This window comes from Aotus nancymaae, unplaced genomic scaffold, assembly GCF_030222135.1.
Source record: "Aotus nancymaae isolate 86718 unplaced genomic scaffold, 86718_ANA_hifiasm-v0.15.2.pri h1tg000018l, whole genome shotgun sequence".
NCBI lineage: Eukaryota > Metazoa > Chordata > Mammalia > Primates > Aotidae > Aotus > Aotus nancymaae.
The window spans coordinates 5,668,743-5,691,728 of NW_026988430.1; the positions used below are offsets into that span (position 1 = coordinate 5,668,743).

General features: G+C 53.3%; 1 protein-coding gene across 5 annotated transcripts in view; it reads right to left on the reverse strand.

Moving 5' to 3' along the window:
• Nucleotides 1-22,986, reverse strand: part of NXN (nucleoredoxin) — a 168,878-nt gene that overhangs the window by 37,575 nt on the left and 108,317 nt on the right. Inside the window, exon 1 of one of the 5 annotated variants that reach the window (XM_064378161.1) lies at nt 11,380-11,515. The exons of the other annotated variants lie outside the window; for them this stretch is intronic. Within the exon in view, the coding sequence (XP_064234231.1) occupies nt 11,380-11,475 (96 nt within the window). The 5' untranslated portion in view covers nt 11,476-11,515. Of the gene's footprint in view, nt 1-11,379; nt 11,516-22,986 lie in introns of those variants that run through there. 5 annotated transcript variants of the gene reach the window in all.

Below are 22,986 nucleotides of genomic sequence, written 5' to 3' on the forward strand. Positions count from 1 at the left end.
AGAAGGGGCTGAGGTAATGACCACACGATTCTCTTAACAGTCCTGGCCAGGCGTGGCATATCACTCCTGTCATCCCAGTACTCCAGGAGACCGAGGCAGGAGGCCTTGACTTCAGGTTGCTTGAGGCCAGGAGTTCGAGACCAGCCTGGGCAATGTAGCGAGAACTTGTCTCTACAAAAAGCAAATAGTTCTACTGTAAAGGGAAGAGAAGAACGGGGCTGTGGCTAGAAAAGCATAAACGAGGTAAGGAGGAAGGTATTTATTTATTTATTTATTTATTTTATTTTTTTTTGAGATGGAGTTTCGCTCTTGTTACCCAGTCTGGAGTGCAATGGCACGATCTCGGCTCACCGCAACCTCCGCCTCCTGGGTTCAGGCAATTCTCCTGCCTCAGCCTCCTGAGTAGCTGGGATTACAGGCACGTGCCACCATGCCCAGCTAATTTTTGCATTTTTAGTAGAGATGGGGTTTCACCATGTTGACCAGGATGGTCTCGGTCTCTTGAACTTGTGATCCACCCGCCTTGGCCTCCCAAAGTGCTGGGATTACAGGCGTGAGCCACCGCGCCCGGCATAAGGAGGAAGGTATTTTAAAGCTGCTCTGGCCAGGGGCGGTGGCTCACGCCTATAATTCCAGCACTTTGGGAGGCCCCTTTCAAAGAGGCCTCAAGAACTCTTTTTGACTGACTGTGCATTTTGCTTTTGGCTTCTAAGAGAACTCTGACACCACATCTGATTCTGAAAGGAATGTCTGCTTCATTTCCTCATCTCCCAGCTTGGAAGACAAGTGTGAAATGCAGGCAGCCTGGCACAAAAGACCGTGGGAGGGACAAGGGCCGAGGAGTTCCCGGCAGCCTTTCAATGAGGAGGCAGGGGCGAGGGCAAGAGCTCACATTCTGCTGGCTGCTGGAGAAAAAAGGCAAATGGGGATGGTTGCACCGGGCCAGGCGGGGCGCAGCAGCTCACACCTGTCATCCCAGCACCTTGGGAGGTCAAGGCGGCTGGATCACCTGAGCCCAGGAGTTCAAAACCAGCCCGGGCAACATGGCAAAACCCCGTCGCTCCACAAAAAAATACAAAAATTAGCTGGGTGTGCTGGCCACTCCTGTAGCCCCAGCTACTTGAGAAGCTGAGGTGGGAGGAGGCCTTGAGCCCCGGGGCTGAGGCTACAGTGAGCTGTGATGCTGTCATTGCACCCCAGAATGAGTGACAGGGCGAGACCCTGTCTCAACAGGGCTGTGCTGTCCAGCACTGCAGCAGCTGGGAAAGAGCAGATGACTTTACGTCCAGTGTTCGTTTTGCCTAGAGATCACCCTGGCAACTTTCCCACCCAGGGTGCATTCTGTTCCTTTCTTTCTTTTGAGATACAGTCTTGCTCTGTCACCCAGGCTGGAGTACAGTGGCATGATCTCAGCTCACTGCAACCTCCACCTTCTGGGTTCAAGTGGTTCTCCTGGCCCAGCCTCCTGAGTAGCTGGGATTATAGGCACCTGCCACCACGCCGGCTAATTTTTTGTTTTGTTTTTGACACAGAGTCCTGCCCTGTCGCCCAGACCAGAACGCAATGGCGTGGTCTTCGCTCACTGCTACTTCCATCTTCCGGGTTCAAACGGTTCTCCTGCCTCAGCCACCTGAGTCACTGGGACTACAGTCGCACACCACCAGGCCTAGCTAATTTTTTGATGTTTTATTGAGACGGGGTCTTGTTATTCGTCCCAAGGTGGTCTCGAACTCCTGAGCTGAAGCATTCCTCCCGTCTCCGCCTCCCAAAGTGCTGGGATGACAGGCGTGAGCTGCCGCGTCCAGCCGCAGGGTGCATTCTGATGATCCTTCGACTCGCTGAGTGGCCTCCTACCACAACCACCCAGAGGCCACGCGGCACAGTGGGGAACATCACAGCAAAACCCCAGCACCTACAACCCTACTGCTCACCATCAGCTCATCAAGTTCAGAAGCAAGGCCATGGAGAAGGGAGAGAAAAAAGAAAGTGGAGACAACATTAGCTCAACTTGGCAAATGTTGAAAAGGATGACGAAATGGGCTATCCAGTTACTTGAAAGTTCCCATTCCTCCGCCTGGCAGTTGGGTCTGGTAAAGTGTCCAAGGCTGCGGTTGGAACTATCCTAGGAATGCAGGCCAGAAACGCTTTCACAGGGACCCACGCAACAAGGAAGCAAACATCAGAAGGGACAGGGCTGGGAACCAGGAAACTGCAAAAATGCGAAGGAGAAAGTCCAGCAAAGCTGGAACACGGGTGGGATTAGTCAGCACCCACAGAGGCCGCAGGGAAATGAAACCTGGTGATTTCTGAGAAGCCTGAATCTGTCCCGCATGTTAAGGGCTGGGTCTTGCACTTCACTGGGAGGTCTAAGCTTTTCTTTCCAACAGCTTCTGTTGGAAACAGCTGCAAATCTGTGGAATCAAGGCAAAGCCAACGCAGATGCAGGATTCATCGGCAAACTCCTGGGCCAGGTCAGCCGAGCCTTCTTGGGCAAACGTCACCCCTGCCCTCCAGCCAAATGCTGACCACGATCAAAACCATCCTTTCCGTGAGCAGCATTTGAAAACAGAGCCTTGGGCTGGGCGCAGTGGCTCATGCCTATAATCCCAGCACTTTGAGAGGCCGAGGCGGTCGGATCATGAGGTCAAGAGATCGTGACCATCCTGGCCAACATGGTGAAACCCCGTCTCTACTAAAAAAAATACAAAAATTAACTGGACATGGTGGCGTGCGCCTGTAGTCCCAGCTACTTGGGAGGCTGAGGCAGGAGAATTGCTTGAACCCAGGAGGCAGAGATTGCAGTGAGCCAAGATTGCACCACTACACTCCAGCCTGGTGCCTGGCGACAAAGCAAGACTCTATCTCAAAAAAAAAAAAGAAAAGAAAAGAAAAGAAAAAAGACCCTTGACCAGGCACAGTGGCTCAATCCTGTAATCCCAGCACTTTGGGAGGCCGAGGCGGGTGGATCACCTGAGGTCAGGTGTTTGAGACCAGCCTGGCCAGCAAGGCTAAACTCCATCTCTAGTAAAAATACAAAACTTAGCAGGGCATGGTGGCGGGCACCTGTAGTCCCAGCTACTTGGGAGGCTGAGGCAGGAGAATCGCTTGAACCAGGGAGGTGGAGGCTGCAGTGAGCTGAGATGGCACCATTACACTCCAGCCTGGGTGACAAAGTGAGACTCTGTCTCAAAAAAGAAAAAGAGAAAAAAGAGCCTTAAATGTGCTCCCACCCTTCCGAACCCACAATGACCAAAGCCCGTGATCTGTCCTGAGAGCAGGAATCCCCCTGGTCCCATCTCCAAGGTCACAGCAGGACGTGTACCAGAGGTTGCTGAGCACAGGCCCTGGCTCCAGGGCCTGAGTGTTCCTTCGGCCTGTTCCAGCCACTTACTAGTGGGTGACCCTGGTCAGGCCTCTCACTTCTCTTGGTTTCCTCAGCTGCAAAATGCAGGTAACAAAGCCTGGCCAGGATTAGGTCTGACATAAGGGTTAACTGCTTTCTGCTAAGGAGCTGACACAGAGTGTGGGTCTCATTCTGTCGCCCAGGCTGGAGTGCAGTGGCCAAATCATGGCTCACTACAGCCTCCACCACCCAGGCTCAAGCGATCCTCCTACCTGAGCCTCCCAAAGTGCTGGGATTACAGGTGTGAGCCACCATACCGAGCTTAGCTGCCACTGTTATTATGATCATCATTATTTTGAGACACAGTCTTGCTCTGTCACCCAGGCTGGAGCGCAGTGGGGCAATCTCAGCTCACTGCAGCTTCAACCTCCCAGCTCACATGATCCTCCCACCTCAGCCTCTGAGTAGTTGGACTACAGTCACACACCACTATGCCTGGCTAATTTTCTGATGTTTTATTGAGACGGGGTCTCACTACACGTCCCCGGCTGGTCTCGAACTCCCAAGCTCAAGCATCCCTCCCGTCTCGGCCTCCTAGAGTTCTGGGATTACAGGCGTGAGCCACCACACGTAGCTATTACTATTACTATCATTGTTTCTGTTATCCCCGCCCCCTCTGTGCTTTTGTGTGTACAGACAGGGTCTATTCTGTTGTTCAGCCTGGAGTGCAGCAGCATGACCACAGCTCACTGTAACCCTGAACTCCTGGGTCGAGCCATTCTGCCCCCTCCAAAAGTGCTGTGTGACCGGTACAAGCCACCGTGCCCAGCCCCCATGCCATCTTCTTTTTTCTTTTTTTCTTGAGACAGAGTCTCACTATTGTCCCCCATGTTGGAGTGCAATGGTACAGTCTCAGCTCACTGCAACCTCCACCTCCTGGCTTCAATGGATCTCCTGTCTCAGCTTCCTGAGTAGCTGGGACTACAGGTGCCCACCAGCATGCCCGGCTAATTTTTTTTATTTTTAGTAGACACGGGGTTTGACCATGTTGGCCAGGTTGGTCTCGAACGCCTGACCTCAGGAGATCCACCCACCTTGGCCTCCCAAAGTGCCGGGGTTACAGGTGTGAGCCACCGCGCCAAGCCAGAACAGTGAATTTTCTAACCAATGTACAGATGACCTAGCTGAGCTTTGCAACCAAGAGCTGATCAGCTGTGATTTACAACACTCAAATGGAAGTGCCACAGGGAAATGAAGGTGGTGAGACACCTTGTCTACCTTACCATTTAGAAGTGGAAAATGGTGAGAATGGTAAACTTTAAGTTACAAATATTTGGCCACAATATAAAAATGTGAGGCTGCAACCGCGTATGGCAGATCAGGCTACCTGCCAGGAGAAACGAGCAGAAAAAGGGCCAGGAGGAGGACTGGTTGCCTTCTAGTTTACCAGCACTGCAGGGAAGGGCTCAGAATGTTAATCAAACACACACGGAACTATCTCACACACCCGCCCTCCGGCGCGTTCGTTCCAGTTGGGGCAGCTATAAGAATCGGCAGCTCAGGGTTGAGTCAGGTCCTCGCTGGTCAGTGAAATCTTCAGTCAGTACTCGTGTTTGCTGGAGGGCAGTATGGAATAGAGAAAATGATGGAGAATTCGGTTCTGGAGCCAGATTGCCTGGGTTCAAACCCCAGCTCTGCTATAAACCACGGGGTGAACTCCAGCATGTCACACCCTCTCTGAGTATCAGTTTCCTCATGAGTAAAATGAGGATAATAACAACACTGCTTCATATTCTGCCGTGGGACCTAACTGGATTGATGTGTGTGCAGGGCTGACACCACCGCTTGGTACACAGTGAGGGTTCTGGCCAGGCGCGGCGGCTCATGCCTGCAATCCCACAGCACTTTGGGAGGCTGAGGTGGGAGGATCACCTGAGGTTGGGAATTCAAGACCAGCCTGACCAACATGGAGAAACCCCATCTCTACTAATAATACAAAATTAGCCAGGTGTGGTGGCTCGTGCCTGTAATCCCAGTTACTCAGGAGGCTGAGGCGGGAGAATTGCTTGAACCCGGGAAGCGGAGGTTGCAGTGAGCCGAGATCGTGCCTGCCTGAGCAACAGAGCTAGACTCTGTCTCAAAAAAGAAGAGAGAAAGAGAGCGAGAAAGAAAGCAAAGAAAGCAAGCAAGCTGCCCTTCAGACTGAATTCAATCAACAACAACAACAAATTAGTGAGATAGAAAGTAACAGCCAGAAAGACAAACGCATCCGTGTTTTCTTCCCACCCTTTCAAAAGTGCTGATCACAGAACATTTAAATCCTCTGGTCTGCCGCCAGTGCGGGGAGTCCGGGACCCAACACAGGGAACCCCACCTCGTTTGTGACAGCGATTCTGGGGGTTCACGGACTGTGCCATCGGACTTCCTGCCCTAATGGCCCCGCCAGCCAGGAGATGAGCAGTTAGTGGGATCACACACGGCATGCGGCTGCCAGGCTGTGTGACAGCACAGACAGAGGAAAGGCTGCGTCCCCACGTGGCGGCCCTCGCAGGCTGACAGAAGGGATTTCCTAAAACCCCATCTTGTGTGAAAGCCTCCGCTGGGCATAGTGGTTTGCAATGGCACGTGGTGGCTGGTGATCACAGCCCATATGCTCCACGGAGAGAGATCTAAGCTCACGGCCGGGAGTTTGCACAGGGCAGGGAACAAGGAGCCAGCGTCCGTCTGGAGTGGGAGCACCCCCATCCCAGCGGCAACCACTTCCAGGGGGACAGGGTTTCTATGGCTTGCGGTGTCCTGGGTCTCTTGCCGACATCACCAGGAAAGAGCTCAGATGCGCCCACTCTGAGCAGTGCTTTTCGAGGTGACCCCAGGGGCCTTGATCGGTAGCAGACTTTGGGGGATGCGTTGTCACACACGTTCCACCCAGAATGTCACGCTTGTTAACAAAGAGACACAAACCTGACTGCTTTCACTCCAGATCTTTCCAGAACCCGTCAGTTTAAAAAGAAAGAAAAAGGAAGAACAGAAGCATAGGAATAAGGTCTCTGTGGAGGGATAAGTGCCGTTCCCTGTAGCTTCGGGGAATCTGCTGAAAAATATGCCTGTCAAGGCTGTGATCCCTCCGGCCCTGGCCCTCCTTAGCTGGAAGGGGGGGGAGATGTCACCAGCTCACCCCAATCCCAACCCCCCATCCTTTGTGGCTCAGTACAAGCCATGAGGCAATCACATCTGACAGCCAATGAAAGGATTCGGCAAAAAATGCAAAAATATGGTAGGTTTCCAAGTACAAGGTTTCTTTCTTTCTTTTTTTGAGACAGAGTATCATTCTGTCACCCAGGCTGGGGTGCAGTGGTGTGATCTCGGCTCACTGCAAACTCCGCCTCCTAGGTTCAAGCAATTCTCCTGCCTCAGCCTCCCTAGTAGCTGGGACTACAGGCGTGCGCCACCATGCCCAGCTGATTTTTGGATTTTTAGTAGAGACGGGGTTTCACCATGTTGGCCAGGATGGTCTCAAACCTCTGACCTCAGGCAATCTGCGTGCCTTGGCCTCCCAAAGTGCTGGGTTTACAGGCGCAAGCCACCACGACCGGTCACTATATACGAGGTTTCTGTGTTGGTTTTTGGTTTTTTTTTTTTAGATGGAATGTCACTCTCTCATCTAAGCTGGAGTGCTGTGGTGCAACCTTGGCTCACTGCAAACTCCATCTCCCAGGCTCAATTGATTCTCCTGCCTCTGCCTCCTGAGTAGCTGGGAATACAGGCACCCGCCACCACGCCCAGCTAATTTTTTTTTTTTTTTAGTAGAGACGGGGTTTCACCATGTTTGTCAGGCTGGTCTCAAACTCCTGACCTCAAATGATGCGCCCCCTCAGCCTCCCAAAATGCTGGGATTACAGGCATGAGTCACTGCGCCCGGTCTGTTTTTTTAAATTAAAACAAAAATCCATGCCAAGATGCCCTCTTCAGCTGAAAACAGACCTGCCCTGGGGAGACAGGGTCAGTGTAGGTGCCCGAGGACGGGACCCCAGAGCCCCGGGCTCTGTTTTCCACTAACTTCCAACACAGCACCCGACGGACATGTCCAGCGTGGCCTCACGGCCTGTGACAGAACTCCTGGGAGCAGCAGCCGCAGGAAAAAGGTCGGTTCAGGAGCTACAGGAAGACGGGAGGTGATCCACCAGGCTGAGGGCGAGAGAGAACTCCACCTCCCAGAATCCCAGTGCCCTGCTCCTACGGACTCACATCCAGAGACCACCTCACCTCTCCCTCAGTAGACGAGGCCTCCAGGGCCTATATCTGAGGCCACTTTGATCGTCACTGCCTTACACATGGGAGACACTCAGTAAATGGGGATGATGATGATGACGACACTCAGGCCGATGAAAGGTGGGCTATGAGCTCCCACATCTGACCTGGAGCCATAGCGTGAGCCACAGCATGAGCCACAGCATGAGCCACAGCACGAGCCACAGCGTGAGCCACAGCACAAGCCACAGCAGGCCAGCATTCCGTCTTCACGCATTCATCATGGCTCCCAGCAGCTACTCAGTAAGCTGCTATGCAGAAAAGAAACCAGGCAAACAGGCCAAGCATGGTGGCTCACACCTGTCATTCCAGCACTTTGGGAGGCTGAGGCAGATGGATCACTTGAGGTCAGAAGTTCGAGATGACAGTGGCCAACATGGCAAAACCCCGTCTCTACTAAAAATAACAAAAATTAGCCGGGCGCGGTGGTAGGGGCCTGTAATCCCAGCCACCTGGGAGGTTGAGGCAGGAAAATCGCTTAAACCCAGGAGGTGGAGGCTGCAGTGAGCCAAGATCACGCCACTGCATTCCAGCCTGGGGAAGAGAGTGAGACTCCATCTCAAAAATAAATACATAATAAATATATTGGCCGGGCACGGTGGCTCATGCCTGTAATCCCAGCACTTTGGGAGGTCAAGGCAGGCAGATCATGAGGTCAAGAAAATTGAGACCATCCCAGTCAACATGGAGAAACCCCGTCTCTACTAAAAATACAAAAAAATTAGCTAGGTGTGGTGGCGGGTGCCTGTAGTCCCAGCTACTTGGGAGGCTGAGGCAGGAGAATCGGTTGAACCCAGGAGGCGGACGTTGCAGTGAGCTGAGATTGCGCTACTGGACTCCAGCCTGGGTGACAACAGCAAAATGCCATCTCAAAAAACAAAACAAAAACAAATAATAATATTTTTTAACATTAGGCAAATAGCCTCGAAACTTTCTGCAGCTTCTAGATTAGAAATGTGACCGCGTAGTGCCTACAGCACCATTTAAATGCTCTTGTAAATTACAAGTCAGCAGGGTGAGCCTGTCCACATCTGCCCTACAAATGAAAATAAGAGCAGGAAATGTGGCCTGTGAGAACAGCGGAGATGTCTATTGGTCCGGCACCGTCTGCACCTGTCCCACCGCGGAACCGTGAGCACTCGGTGCAGCCCTGTGGGAACAACGGAGGTGGTTACGGTTCCACAGGCCTGTCTCACTGGAGCCAGGAGTCCTCAGCGCAGCCCCCTTCTCAATTTCCTATTTGATTGTTATTCCATCAGGGATTTTTTTTCCTTCTTGGCTGCATAGAAAGCTGTTTCTTGGCAGAACTTTCTGAGCGCCTGGTCATAAACCCCTCGTTCCCACCTTCCTGTGCCAGGAAGTCGCCACTGAGCCCCAGCCCTAGGACACGTAGAGGAAAGGAAACATTTACAATGATGGGAGAAATTCCCAGGCTGGAAAAAGAGATCAGAGGAAGAAGTCAGAAGGGACCGTTCTGCCCAGAGCCTGGCACGTGAAGCTCTCTCTCTACACCAGACTGGACAGGTCCACAGCGGTGACAACGTCACCTCACTGGGAATCCGGCAAGCCCCGTGCGTTCTCAGCTCTGCATGCAGCCTCAGCCTACTGCAGCGGATCAGCCACATTCATCGCAAAAGGAATCGTGTCCTGTACTAAGAAACTGTGGCCACCCTGTGCCAAGATGCCTTTATACAGAAACGGACTGTGGCTGGCCTTCTTCCCCTCCACCAGCTCCTGGAATGACAGGGTTCCACGGCACAGTGAAATCAGTAACAGCAGGAGAAAGAGAGAGGGAGGTAAATTGTTTGGAAAGCAGAAGAGAGGATGGAAAACATGAAATTCAAGACAGATGTGTGTGAGCCACAAACATATGTCTTTAAACTTATGCATCCAAGTGATTCATGTAGAGTAAGGAAAAAAGAGCTACAAGCCCAATATAGAAATAAAGACAGGAGTAAATACAGAACAAAGTATCACGTTCCCTGCGCTTCCACACCAGCACCAATTCCCGTCTCTCTGCTACATAAAGTTGGTATAAAGTGGGGTGGGAGAAGGATGGAAGATGAAACACTATTAATTAATAAGAGATTCTCTGTGGTCCCTGTCACCCTCGGGAGGCTGCCAGCTACTGACAATTCATTTCCACTTACTGAACATTGATTTCGTTTTTTCTTTTTCTTTTTTTTTGGAGATGGAGTCTTGCTCTGTCCCCCAGGCTGGAGTGCAGTGGCGCGATCTCGGCTCACTGCAACCTCCGTCTCCTGGGTTCAAGTGATTCTGCTGCCTCAGCCTCCCGAGTAGCTCGGATTACAGGCATGTGCCACCACACTCGGCTAATTTTTGTATTTTTAGTAGAGACGGGGTTTCGCCATGTTGGCTTGGCTGGTCTTGAACTCCTGACCTCAGGTGATCCACCTGCCTTGGCCTCCCAAAGTGCCGGGATACCAGGTGTGAGCCACCACGTCCAGCCGATTTCTCATCTCTAAAAGGTACTGCTGCAGCTTAACATAAGCAAGATTTAAAAATTAGTGGCATTTGCCAGGTTACTGCCTGGCCATTAACAAAAAACAAAGCAGGAAATGTAGATGGGCGTTTCCATCAAAACACAAAAGTCCAAGGCTGTGGCCGGAAAGCCGTTTTTACAATGTGGTGTTAGTGTGTGTCGTTTTGCTTCCAAACAGCCAACTGGAAGGGGCCGCCGCAGGACTGGTTCCAAATGCCTCCTGCTGAGAGAAAAGCACAGGCGGCCTGCCTTGCTGGTTAACTTCTCTGTTTGAGGCTTCAGACGGTAACAAGAAAGTGGAGGGCAGTGGGAAGGCCCCCAGATGTTACAGGCATCAGGTGGAGAAGCTGAGGCTGGTCTGAGGTTTTATCGCCGGGTAGTGGGGTGGGGAGGGTGGGCGGATGACGGAGGTTTGCTGGGTCCGCCAAGTGCCACGTTTCAAAATGCTGCTCAGCAGGGCACTGCCTCCACACCACACATGTGCCTGGTCACTTTTCATCAATACACATTTACTGAGCAGCTTAAACCTACCAGGTACTTGTGCCAGATGGTGTGGGGTTAGAGCAGGACCACAGTCTTCGTCTCCGAGAAAGGAAAGAGGCCTGTCTGGCTGTATTACAGGCTCGGCTTCCTTGCCAGCCCCTCCCCTGAGATGCCGGTCCCTGCCCCACCCATGCCCTCCCTTAGGTCACAGCGATCACAGTGGGTGTGCACGCTTGATCTAAGACCAATCACGCTCTCTCCTGGGAATTCAGAAATTAGATACAAAGACAGATTCATTAAGATCGGAGCTTCCCAGCCAGTACGGTGGCTCACGCCTGTCATTCCAGTACTTTGGGAGGCCGAGGTGGGTGGATCACCTGAGGTCAGGAGTTCAAGACCAGCCTGGCCAACATGGCAAAACCCCATCTCCACTAAAAATACAAAAAGTATCCAGGTGTGGTGGCAGGTGCCTGTAATCTCAGCTACTCGGGAGGCTGAGGAGAGAGAATTGCTTGAACCCGGGAGGCCAAAGTTGCAGTGAGCTGAGGTCACACCACTGCACTCCAGCCTGGGCAACAGACTGAGACTCCGTCTCAAAAAACAGCAGGGAGCTTCCCAACCCATGTGCTATGGCAGGCTGCAGGAGGGCACCTCGTTGGCGTCTCAGCCTCAGGGGCAGCTGGGCTCCCTCCCCCTCACTCCAAGTCCTTGTCCTCTGGGGCCAGTGGCCTTGTCCCTTTACCTCCACAGACGAGCGGCGATCTTTTCCTACATGTGGCAGGATGAGAGAAGGAAGAGAAGAGCTGAGACGACGTGGAGGTGAGAACCATGAACTCATGTCAGGGGCAGGTCGGGGTCGCCTCGCTGGCCAGGGACAGCAGAGAGAGGTGCAGCTGGCGGAGAGGAGGACAGATGAGGAAGGGCAGGAAACTCACCAGAGTCAGACGGGAGTGAAGGGGAGAAGCGGGACAGCCCCCAGGGAACGAGAGCGACCTGCTCTTGACGCCCCACACGGGCCGCTCCGCTCCCAGCTAGACGCCGTTCCTGCGTCTAGACACCCCTGCCATAAACCACTGTGTTCGGACAGTCTGACCCAAGGCACCCAAGGCAGCTCATTTCTGCGCCTTGTAAATAACTCCTAACCAAGACAGGCACGTGGTGTGTGCGCGGAGAGTCCCGAATCCTCAGTGCTTAGAACAACAGCAAAGGAAAAGCAGAATCACCTGACGTCTCAGCCCTTTCAAATCCCTTTCCCACGGGTCATCTTCTGCCTTCCCCACAGAGCCCTGGGGCCCAGGGAGGAGAGCGCTGCTTCTGCTCCTCCTCGTGCTTGGGACACAGAGGAAGGAGCAGCAAATGCATCCCAGGCGTCCTGTCCTCCGCAGCTGGCAGCCCCTTTTTTAGGTGGGGGCCTGATACCAGACATCGTGTGCAGATCCCAGAGGGGTCAGCCCGCTGCTCCAACCTGTGGGTCAAAGGAAGGTGACTCTCCGAGAAAGGCCATGCCTTGAGTTCCCAAAGGAGGGCTCTTCCTCCGGTAGGGCTTTGCTCACTCACTCCCTCCAGGAGGGCTGGGGGGCACCTGGGGCTGAGTCAGGAGGGAAGAAGGCAGGAGGTTCCTTCTGCAGACAAGATGAACGCCACACGCCCGGGGAGCGCACTCCCGAGGTATAACCGCACATAATACTCAGAAGCAGACACAGCACGTCTCCCCAGCTTTAGTTGCCAAAGACAGCTCAATGCGGGATGGCCATCGGCGGACAGCCCCAGGCCAGGTGTGTGGGCACCTTCCGTGGTCTGGCTCCTGGAGCCGCCGGTGCCACAGAAACAAAATGGCAGAGGGTCAAGTTTCTGAGGCTGCAGCGAGACTTGACTCTCTCCTCCAGGACAGAACAGTCCCAGTGGATCAGGCCCTCACCATGCCACTAATCACTGCTTAGGAAATTTAAAACTGCTGAGGCCTTCTGAGCAGAAACCACACACAAATGGCTTCCCCATCAGGAGCACGGATTCCCAGGACAGGCTGACTGCTTTAAAGAGCACGGCCATCCCCTCACCTTTTGGCGGAACCAAACTGTGAAACGTCAGTAAGTTTCAGCCTGCTCTCCAGAGCCCCCACAGAAAGGCCTGCGTCCAATAGCCAGGAAATGAGGTGGGGAGGCCAGGATCCAGGGAGGCTGGAGTCTGGGGAGGCTAGGGTCCAGGGAGGCCAGGGTCAGGGGAGGCCGGGGCTGGGGGAGGCCGGGGTCTGGGGAGGCTGGTGTCTGGGGAGGCTGGGGTCCAGGGAGGCCGGGGTCAGGGGAGGCCACGGTCTGGGGAGGCTGGGGTTGGAGAAGGCTAGGGTCCGGGGAGGCTGGGGTTGGAGGAGGCTGGGGTTGGAGAAGGCTGGGGTCCGGGGAGGCTGGGGTTGGAGGAGGCTGGGGTTGGAGAAGGCTGGGGTCCGGGGAGGCTGGGGTTGGAGGAGGCTGGGGTCCAGGGAGGCTGGGGTTGGAGAAGGCTGGGGTCCGGGGAGGCTGGGGTTGGAGGAGGCTGGGGTCCAGGGAGGCTGGGGTTGGAGGAGGATGGGGTTGGAGAAGGCTGGGGTCCGGGGAGGCTGGGGACGGGGAGGCTGAGGCCCGGGAAAGGCTGGGGTCGGAGGAGGCTGGGGTTGGAGAAGGCTGTGGTCCGGGGAGGCTGTGGTCCGGAGAGGCTGAGGCCCGGGGAAGGCTGGGGTCAGGGGGAGACTGGGCTCCTAGGAGGCTGGGGTCCAGGTGAGGCTGGGGTCTGGGGAGGCTGGGGTCCGGGGGAGACTGGGGTTGGGGGAGGCTGGGCTCAGGGAGGCTGGGTTTGGGAGAGGCTGGGGTCAGGGAAGACTGGGTTCGGGGAGGCTGGGTTTGGGGGAGGCTGGGGTCGGGGGAGGCTGGGGTCCGCTACTCGCCTGGCTACAGCTCAACCCCAAGTTCCGTGGCTGAAATGCAGACGCCAGGACAAAGTGGTGCAAGACGGCCTGCTCCTCCCGGAGGCAGCTCAGGGCTGCAGATGGGAGAGAACGTGCTGAGACAGCGTCAGGGGGCAAGCGGAGGGGCTAAGGGCCACAGAATGAACCTGAGGTCACAGTGTCCCCGGCCACAAGAAGGAGCAGGTGGAAAGACCAGGGAGGCAAAGTCACCAGGCTGCGCTGGTCCCTGCGCCTCTCTGCGAAGCCGCGTCCGCCACGCAGTGTGAAGAATGCTCGTGCTCCCCGCACAGGCTTGCTGTGAAGATGAAGTCAGACAGGAGAGCCAGACGGCTGCTCCCAGCACCCAGTTTCCAAGCCCAGGCATCGCATGTATCATTTACAATTTGTTCCCCACTCACTCAGACTCTTATTTACTTATTTTGCTTTGAATAGACTCCTTTAAAATAAAAACAATCTATTTTGAAAGGAAACTCTACACTGCTATTGTCAGTGGAGAATCAGTAGGACTCGACTCGCCATAAACAGAGGCCAAGTGTCAGAATGAAAAGAACAACGAGCCGTGATTACTTGCCATCGACTCCTGCTGCCTGTGGCAAGCCGGCTTTGGCTCTCTCTCCTGGAAGGGAGATCAGCAAGTTTTCCAGCGGTTTAAGGATGGAGCGCCACAGCAAGACCTTCTCTTGATCTAACCAGAGACTTGAAATGGAGGATGGAAAAAGCTGTCACTCAGGGGCGCCAGTCTCAGGAACCGCCGTGCCACCCTAATCCCTCAGGCCCAGTGCCAGCCAAGATCGTGGCCAGGAGAGGCAGCAAGGGTCTGGTGGCCGAGGCTTCCCCCTGCATGCCGGCGAAGGCCCCACAGTCGCTGAAGGCTGAGGAGCAATCCCGCTGGCTGAGCCCCAGTTCTTCTGCCATCTGGGGACATTTCGATGACACCTCCTCACAAGCCCCACCAGCAAGGACCTGCCTCAGCCTCAGCCAGTGGCATCTCCATCTGGGAATCCCGTAAAGCTCCCCACTGACCAAGAAGTGGCCACAGGCTCCCTGGGACCCCTCGTGCCCACAGCTGGCGTCTTGAGCCCCAAACTGAACCCTGTCTTCTCTCTCCTCTCTACCTCCAGAAAACGTTAGAAAGGACTGTGCGGAAGGACTGGCATCTGAATGTCCATACTCATGTCCAGATTTCAGGGGAGGGAAAAAAGAAAACCCAACACTTCCTTTCCTTTCTGACCCAGCTCCCAGAGCTCCGAGGTGGTGTCACATTTGGACACGGGGCTCCTGGAAGTGTATGTGAGCAGAAAGCAGGGCTGGGTGGGGGAGGAGGAAGGCAGGACCCTGTCTGCTGAGTCAGCCCGCGCTATAGAGCGGGACCAGGTCCCCGGAACGGTTGGGGTTACGCTTACGCCAAGCCTAACCGTCCCTGTCTGTAAAAACAAGGCCTCGAGTCCCCTCCAGCACAAATTGCAAATCAGGAAGAAAGAGCTTCACCAGAAGGGCTGAATGCAGCATTTCCCAGGACGCCTGCATCAGAGTCTCTGGGAGCCACGCAGCTTTCCAGGCCCCATTTCACCCACTGAATCTCACTCCCAGGGGTGAGACCTAAAAACATAAATGTTAAGAAAGCTCCCGGCCAGGTGCGGTGGCTCCCAGCACTCTGGGAGGCCGAGGCGGTTGGATCACCTGAGGTCAGGAGTTTGAGACCAGCCTGGCCAACATGCTGAAACCCCATCTCTACTAAGAATACAAAAATTAGCCGGGCGTGGTGGCAGGCACCTGTAGTCCCAGCTACTAGGGAGGCTGAGGCAGGAGAATTGCTTGAACCCGGGAGGCGGAGGTTGTAGTGAGCTGAGATTTAAGAGTTTAAAATTTTGCATCTAGAAGCTGAGTGCAGTGGCTCATGCCTATATTACAAGTGCTTTAGGAGGCAAAGGCGGGAGGATCGATTGAGCACAGGAGTCTGAGACCAGCCTGGGCAACATAGCAAGACCCCATCTCTACAAAAAGTAAAACATTAGCTGGGTGTGGTGGAGCAAACCAGTTGTCTGCTAATTGTGAGGCTGAGATGGGAGGATCACTTGAGCCCAGGAGTTTTGAGGCTGCAGTAACCTCTGATCATGCCACTGCATTCCAGCTTGGGCGACAGAGCGAGACACCATCTCACGTAAATAAATACATAAGGAATTTCCATATACTAACAAAGAGTAAGAAGAGAGGCAGCCTTTGAGTCTCCCGGGTCTGACAGTGTCCTACGGGGCTCCAGGACAGCTCTGCTCAGGGTTATGAGCAGAGGGAGGTAAACGTTTTCTATCCAACCCAAGACACCTTCTCTGTGGCTAGCAAAACCTTGACTGCTACCCTAGGATCAAAACGTGGGTCAAATTTCCCCCAGATTTATCTCCTAAGTTCTATGCATGAATAGGTCTGTTGAAAAGTTTTGCTTGAATGAGCATAACTCTGTCTCTGAAAACACGCTCCAGAAGGAAGCGGTCCTCCCATTCTTCAGCAAGTACAGGCGAGTCCCATCTGATCTATCCGTTCTGGCAGCCAAACACCCACAAACGTTTAGCTCTGCCATGGGATATGTAGAATAAATTAAGTTTAGGGGGAAAATCATAAAACAAGCCTCTGAGTCTAAAGACTCTGTGTACCTTGGCAGGGGGAATGTGTGTGTTAGAACAAATCCCATCCAGCATGCCAGAGAACTCAATCAAAACCAGCAGAAAGCGACTCCTCTCACATGAGACCGACAACCCCACAGCCGGCCCTGGAGGAGACAGAGAGAAGAGGGTCCGATCTAGCCCAGGTGCTGCGGCTCACACCTGTAATTCCAACACTTTGGGAGGCCAAGGCGGGTGGATCACGAGGTCATGAGTTCGAGACCATCCTGGCCAACATGGTGAAACCAAAATACAAAAATGCAAAAATTAGCTGGGTGTTGTGGTGCATGCCTACAATCCCAGCTTACTCTGCAGAGGCTGCAGCCAGCCGAGATGGCTCTCACCCAGGCTGGAGTGCAACGGCATGATCTCAGCTCACGGCAACCTCCACCTCTGGGGTTCCAGGGATTCTCCTGCCTCAGCCTCTCGAGTAGCTGGGATTACAGGTGTGCACCACTAATTTTTATATTTTTGGTAGAGACGGGGTTTTTCCATGTTGGTCAGGCTGGTCTCGAACTCCTGACCTCGGGTGATCCGCCCGCTCCGGCCTCCCAAACTGCTGGGATGACAGGCATGAGCCACCACACCTTGCCTTGTCTTTGAAGAGAAACACTGATTTCCACAGCTAAGCCTGCCCTGCGTCTGGGTGGCCAGGCTCACCTCGACCAAGGCAGACTCTAGTGAGCCTGTAGGACCCAGCACGCCACCCACAGTAAAGTGAGACTCAACCAGTAAGACAATCCCTCCTTGGCAGAGAGGCACCGAGAGTAACGAAGTCAGGATTTCTCGGGCCAGTGCTGTCCCTGAGGGGCTGGCTACCACCTCACACCCCGGCTGTACTTGTTACCATTCCGTGGCAAAATCCACCAGGAATATCAGATGGTCTGTGGCTTTGTTTTGGACCTTTGCTTCTATGGGTAAGTAAAGGTCATGCATTTCAGCCAAGTTCATGGCCATGTTAGAACAAGGCCAGCCTGTCCTCTAGTTTCCAATAACATGTTCCTCTCTCCATCTTAGACCTCATCGGAATGTCCTTTACCGTCCACATTTTTTTTCCTGAGACGGAGTCTCACTCTGTCCCCCAGGCTGGAGTACAATGGCGTGATCTCCGCTCACTGCAACCTCTGCCTTCGGGTTCAAGCGATTCTCCAGCCTCAGCCTCCCGAGTAGCTGAAACCACAGGCACCCACCACCACTCCCAGCCAACTTTTTGCATTTTTAGTAGAGACGGGATTTCACCATGTTGGCTGGGCTGGTCTCGAACTCCTGACCTTATGATCTGCCCACCTGGGCCTGCCAAAGTGCTGGGATTACAGGCGTGAGCCACCGTGCCTGGCCTACTGTCCACATTTCTACCAAAGTCCTGTTCACAGCTCCCTAGGTTTTCTCCGAGACAGCGGAGGCTTTCTCTCCAGCTCCCTTTTCTTCTTCCTGAGCCTGCAACAGAACAGCCCTGCACATTATGTTCAGGGCAACCTAGGCCTTTTCTGTCATGAACCTCAAAACACCTCTGGCTTCTACATGTTACCCTGTTCTACAGCTACTTCCACAGATTCAGGATCAATTCAGCAGCACCTCACTTCTCGGTACCAATTTACTTCTGTCTGAATCCATTCAAGCCGCTATAATAGGATAGCACAGACTGGGTGCCTTGTAAACACAGAAGTTTCTTTCTTGCAGTTGGGGAGAGTGGGAAGTCCAAGGTCACGGCACCAGTGGACTGGGTGCCTGGTGAGTGGACTTGGGGTCTGGTGAGTGGATTCGGGGTCCGGTGAGTGGCCTCAGTGCCTGGTGAGTGGACTCGGTGCCTGCTGAGTGGACTCGGTGACTACTGAGTGGACTCCGGGTCTGGTGAGTGGCCTCAGTGCCTGGTGAGTGGCTTCGGTGCCTGGTGAGTGGACTCGGTGCCTGGTGAGTGGACTCGGGGTCTGGTGAGCGGCCTCCGTGCCTGGTGAGCGGACTTGGTGCCTGGTGAGTGGACTCGGGGTCTGGTGAGTGGACTCGGGGTCTGGTGAGCGGACTCGGCACCTGGTGAGCGGACTCGGCGCCTGGTGAGTGGACTCGGCGCCTGGTGAGTGGCCTCCACGCCTGGTGAGTGGACTCAGCGCCTGGTGAGTGGCCTCCACGCCTGGTGAGTGGACTCAGCGCCTGGTGAGTGGCCTCCACGCCTGGTGAGTGGATTCGGGGTCTGGTGAGTGGACTCGGGGTCTGGTGAGCGGACTCGGCACCTGGTGAGTGGACTCGGCACCTGGTGAGTGGCCTCGGTACCTGGTGAGTGGACTCGGGGTCTGGTGAGTGGCCTCCACGCCTGGTGAGTGGACTCGGCGCCTGGTGAGTGGCCTCCACGCCTGGTGAGTGGACTCGGGGTCTGGTGAGTGGACTCAGGGTCTGGTGAGTGGACTCAGTGCCTGGTGAGTGGACTCGGTACCTGGTGAGTGGACTCGGGGTCTGGTGAGTGGACTCGGTGCCTGGTGAGTGGACTCGGGGTCTGGTGAGTGGACTCGGTGCCTGGTGAGTGGACTCGAGGTCTGGTGAGTGGACTCGGTGCCTGGTGAGTGGACTCGGGGTCTGGTGAGTGGACTCGGTACCTGGTGAGTGGACTTGGGGTCTGGTGAGTGGACTCGGTACCTGGTGAGTGGACTTGGGGTCTGGTGAGTGGACTCGGTGCCTGGTGAGTGGACTCGGGGTCTGGTGAGTGGACTCGGTGCCTGGTGAGTGGACTCGGGGTCTGGTGAGTGGACTCGGTGCCTGGTGAGTGGACTCGGGGTCTGGTGAGTGGACTCGGCGCCTGGTGAGTGGACTCGGCGACTGCTGAGTGGACTCGGGGTCTGGTGAGTGGCCTCCGTGCCTGGTGAGTGGACTCGGCGCCTGGTGAGTGGACTCGGTGCCTGGTGAGTGGACTCGGGGCCTGGGGAGGACATGATCCTCACAGATGGCATCTTCTTGCTGCATCCTCACATGGTGGATGTGGTCTCTCTTGGGCTTTTTTTGAGATGGAGTCTTGCTCTCTCTCCCAGGCTGGAGTGCAGTGGTGTAATCTTGGCTCACTGCAACCTCCACCTCCCAGGTTCAAGTGATTCTCCTGCCTCAGCCTCCCGAGTAGCTGGGACTACAGCCACACACCACCACGCCCAGCTAATTTTTGTATTTTTAGTAGAGACAGGGTTTTGCCATGTTGGCCAGGCTGGTCTCGAACTTGCTGGTCTTGAACTTGTGACCTCAGGTGATCCACCGACCTCGGCCTCCCAAAGTGCTGGGATTACAGGCATGAGCCACCATGCCCGGCATAAACACCAACTATTTTTAAGCTGAAGTTAAGGATTTTTTTGACATACTTCAAACTACACTAGTTTCCAAGAATATTTTTAAAAGCTGAGCATAAAAGCTATAGCTCTATCGATGGTCACTGCCATCCCAAATATCGCCAAGGCCATCACTGTATGGCAGTGGGCAGTGTTCCTCTAAGTGGAATTCCTCGCTGACACCTGGCAGACATCTCCTCCAGGTGGCATGAGTATCCCTCACTGATAACGCTGAGTGAAATACTGAGAAGTTTAGCCCTTTTGTAGTTCCAGTTACTTTAGGAGAAGAGTGTTGGTGTGATGTCAGTAATTAACATTTCTCTAACACCTGCTCATCTCCCTTTTTAACCAAATATATCAATCTTTTTTTTTGAGATGGAGTCTTGCTCTGTTGCCCAGGCTGAAATGCAGTGGTGCCATCTTGGCTTACTGCAGCCTCAACCTACCAGGTTCAAGTGATCCTCCCACCTCAGCCTCCCGAGTAGTGGGACCACAGGTGTAAACCACCACACCTGGCTAATTTTTATATTTCTTGTAAAGACAAGGTTTCACCACGTTGCAACTAATTTTTGTATTTTTCTATAGAGACGAGGTTTTGCCATATTGCCCAGGCTGGTCTTGAACTCTTGAGTTCCAGAAATCTGCCCACCTCGGCCTCCCAAAGTGCTGGGATTACAAGAATGAGCCACGTCCAGCCTAAATCTACATTTTTTAAATGAGAATATTTAAAGAAAAATGTAAGTAAACGGTAGTATAACTGGTATTCTGACAGGAGAGAGCCACAGAGGTGATGCTGCACGGCTGAGATACAGAAAACAGCTCTACCGTGAAAACCTCAGGCTCCCCTTTCTATCCCACAGATGCCAGGAGCAGGCAGAGGCCACTTTTCCGAGTTTATTTCCTCTACTTTGAAGGCTCTCTGGCATGCTAAAAATGGATTCCATCCACCAAGGAAGAACTGACAAGATGAGTTACTATTGAAGGGTGTGGCTCAAAGGCCACGCCACCTCTGCTGCCTGGGAGAGGATCTTCACCGAAAAAACTCACCACTCAAGAAATGGACCAAGTTATTCCAGGAAATACTTTCAGATCGAGTTTCCTGTCCAGCTACAGTTTGCAAATCAGGTCTTGTCACCTGACCCCATAACCATATTTAACGGAACCGATGAGATGTGTGTATCCATGCTGACCAATAGTTCAAAGCCGTCGTCTGGAACCGGGACAAAGAGTCACTCTCTAAATTCTCCAAAGGAGTTAAGGCCGGGAATCCTGGAGGGGTTCCCACTGAGGTCATCTGGAGTTTAGGGGAAATTTTTGGTTTGGGTTTTCTCCTAGTTTTAATTGCTTATAAAAGCTCCTTCATGTCAAGTAAAGAACAACAACAAATGTGAAACATTAACTTCCCCAAGATGTTTATTCAAAAGAAAAAAAAAATGGTTCCCAGCAACCTTTCTGCAGCAGGGAGGGATGAGAACGAGATAATCTCGTATGAAAAGGAAAAGAAACTCGCGCTCGTGAGGCAGAGAACAGCTGCAGGAACAGGCCTGCCAGAGAAGGAGCCTCTCTGCTTAGCCACAGTCCGTTCCACGCATTCCAGACCCGCCCCGGAACACCGCGGCCAGCTCCACTCCGGTCAGGAGCGATTAAATGGACCACCAAACCCAACTTAGCTGCTTCCTTCTATCTGAAAGGCTGCCCTCAGGTCGTCCCAGACAACCCTTCCTTCTCCACGGGGAGCTTTGCCTTTTCACAGGTTCCCGTGCAATAGACAAAACTAAGCAAATCAACAGCGTGAGGAAGAGCAGGAACTCCAACCTGCTCTCACGTGCTTCCTCTGGTCACAGCTGATCCTGAGAACAGTATCAGACTCTTCCTGTGTACACACCAAGAGAAGACCCAAGACAGAGCAGCAGAGTAAGGAAGTCAGAAAGGGCATGACACAAACTAAGAACACTCACTTCTGGGAGTGAAAGCGAGCCTCTCTTTGTATGTTATTTTATACAGTTTTGACTTTTTTTTTTTTTTTGAGACAGAGTCTTGCTCCGTCACCCAGACTGGAGTGCAGTGGCATGATCTCGGCTCACTGCAACCTCTGCCTCCCGGATTCAAGTGATTCTCCTGCCTCAGCCTCCCAAGTAGCTGGGACTACAGGCGCCGGCCACCACGGCCAGCTAATTTTTGTACTTTTAGTAGAGATGGGGTTTCACCATGTTGGCCAGGCTGTTCTTGAACGCCCGACCTCAGGTGATCCACCCACCTCGGCCTCCCAAAGTGCTGAGATTACAGGCGTGAGCCACCGTGTCCAGCCTAGTTTTGACTTTTCAATCTCGTAAACATTTTACTTACTAAAAGAATAAAATCAAGTAAAAAGCAGGAGAAAAAAGCAAATTCTAAAGTTGAATATGAACAGAAACATGTGAACCTAACTGTAATAATAATTATTACCTATGTATAGAAGAAGGCAAGTGATTCCAGTGACTTTTGGATACAGCTGACTATTCCTCCTTACTTGGATGTGGTCTAAGGACAGAAACAACCGAAAAGAAAATCTGGACTGGACGTGTTAGGTTTACTGCTGGCTGTGACATGGATGCTGCCAATCTGTAAACGGGTTTCACGGTGGGACGAGAGGAACACAAATACAGACTAGGGAAGTCAGGACGGGCCTGGGCTGCTGGCTCTGAATGGCGCCTATCAGTATCAACTCAAGATTTTAAAAACATTTAAATTTCTCAGCTACTTTTTTTTTTTTTTTGAAACACAGTTTCACTCTGTTGCCTAAGGCTGGAGGGCAGTGGCACCATCTTGGCTCACTACAACCTCCACCTCCCAGGTTCAAGTGATTCTTGTGGCTCGGCTTCCCAAGTAGCTGAGATTACAGGCACCCACCACCATGCCCGGCTAACTTTTGTATTATTAGTAGAGAGGGATTTCATCATGTTGGTCAGGCTGGTCTCAAACTCCTGACCTCAGGTGATCCACCCACCTCGGCCTCCCGCAGTGCTGGGATTACAGGCGTGAGCCACTGCGCCAGGCTGTTCTCGGCTCTATCCAAAGTGCCTGTGAGCAGTGAGATGCCCAGATCCTGGTTTCTCAAGACTATCCCTTCACCAAAAGGAAGGAGGGTTTCTCAGAGAAAGAGCTGATTCCAAGACTAGGAGAGGGAGAGGGCAAGCTGAGCCTGAACATCCCAGTGAGTGCTTGTAGGATGCCAGGAACATGGTAGAAGACTCACGAGCCATCTAGAAAACACTCCAATTTAACACATTTGGGATTGAGTATTTAAAACATAATGAAATTAATATGCTACAGCAATAGGATTTTTTTTCATCCATGAGTCTGAAATGACACTAAAAAAAATTGAGTGGGGGAACACGAGGCTCTTTTTTTTAATTGAGACAGAGTCTTGCCCTGCTGCCCAGGCTGGAGCGCAGTGGTGCGATCTCAGCTCA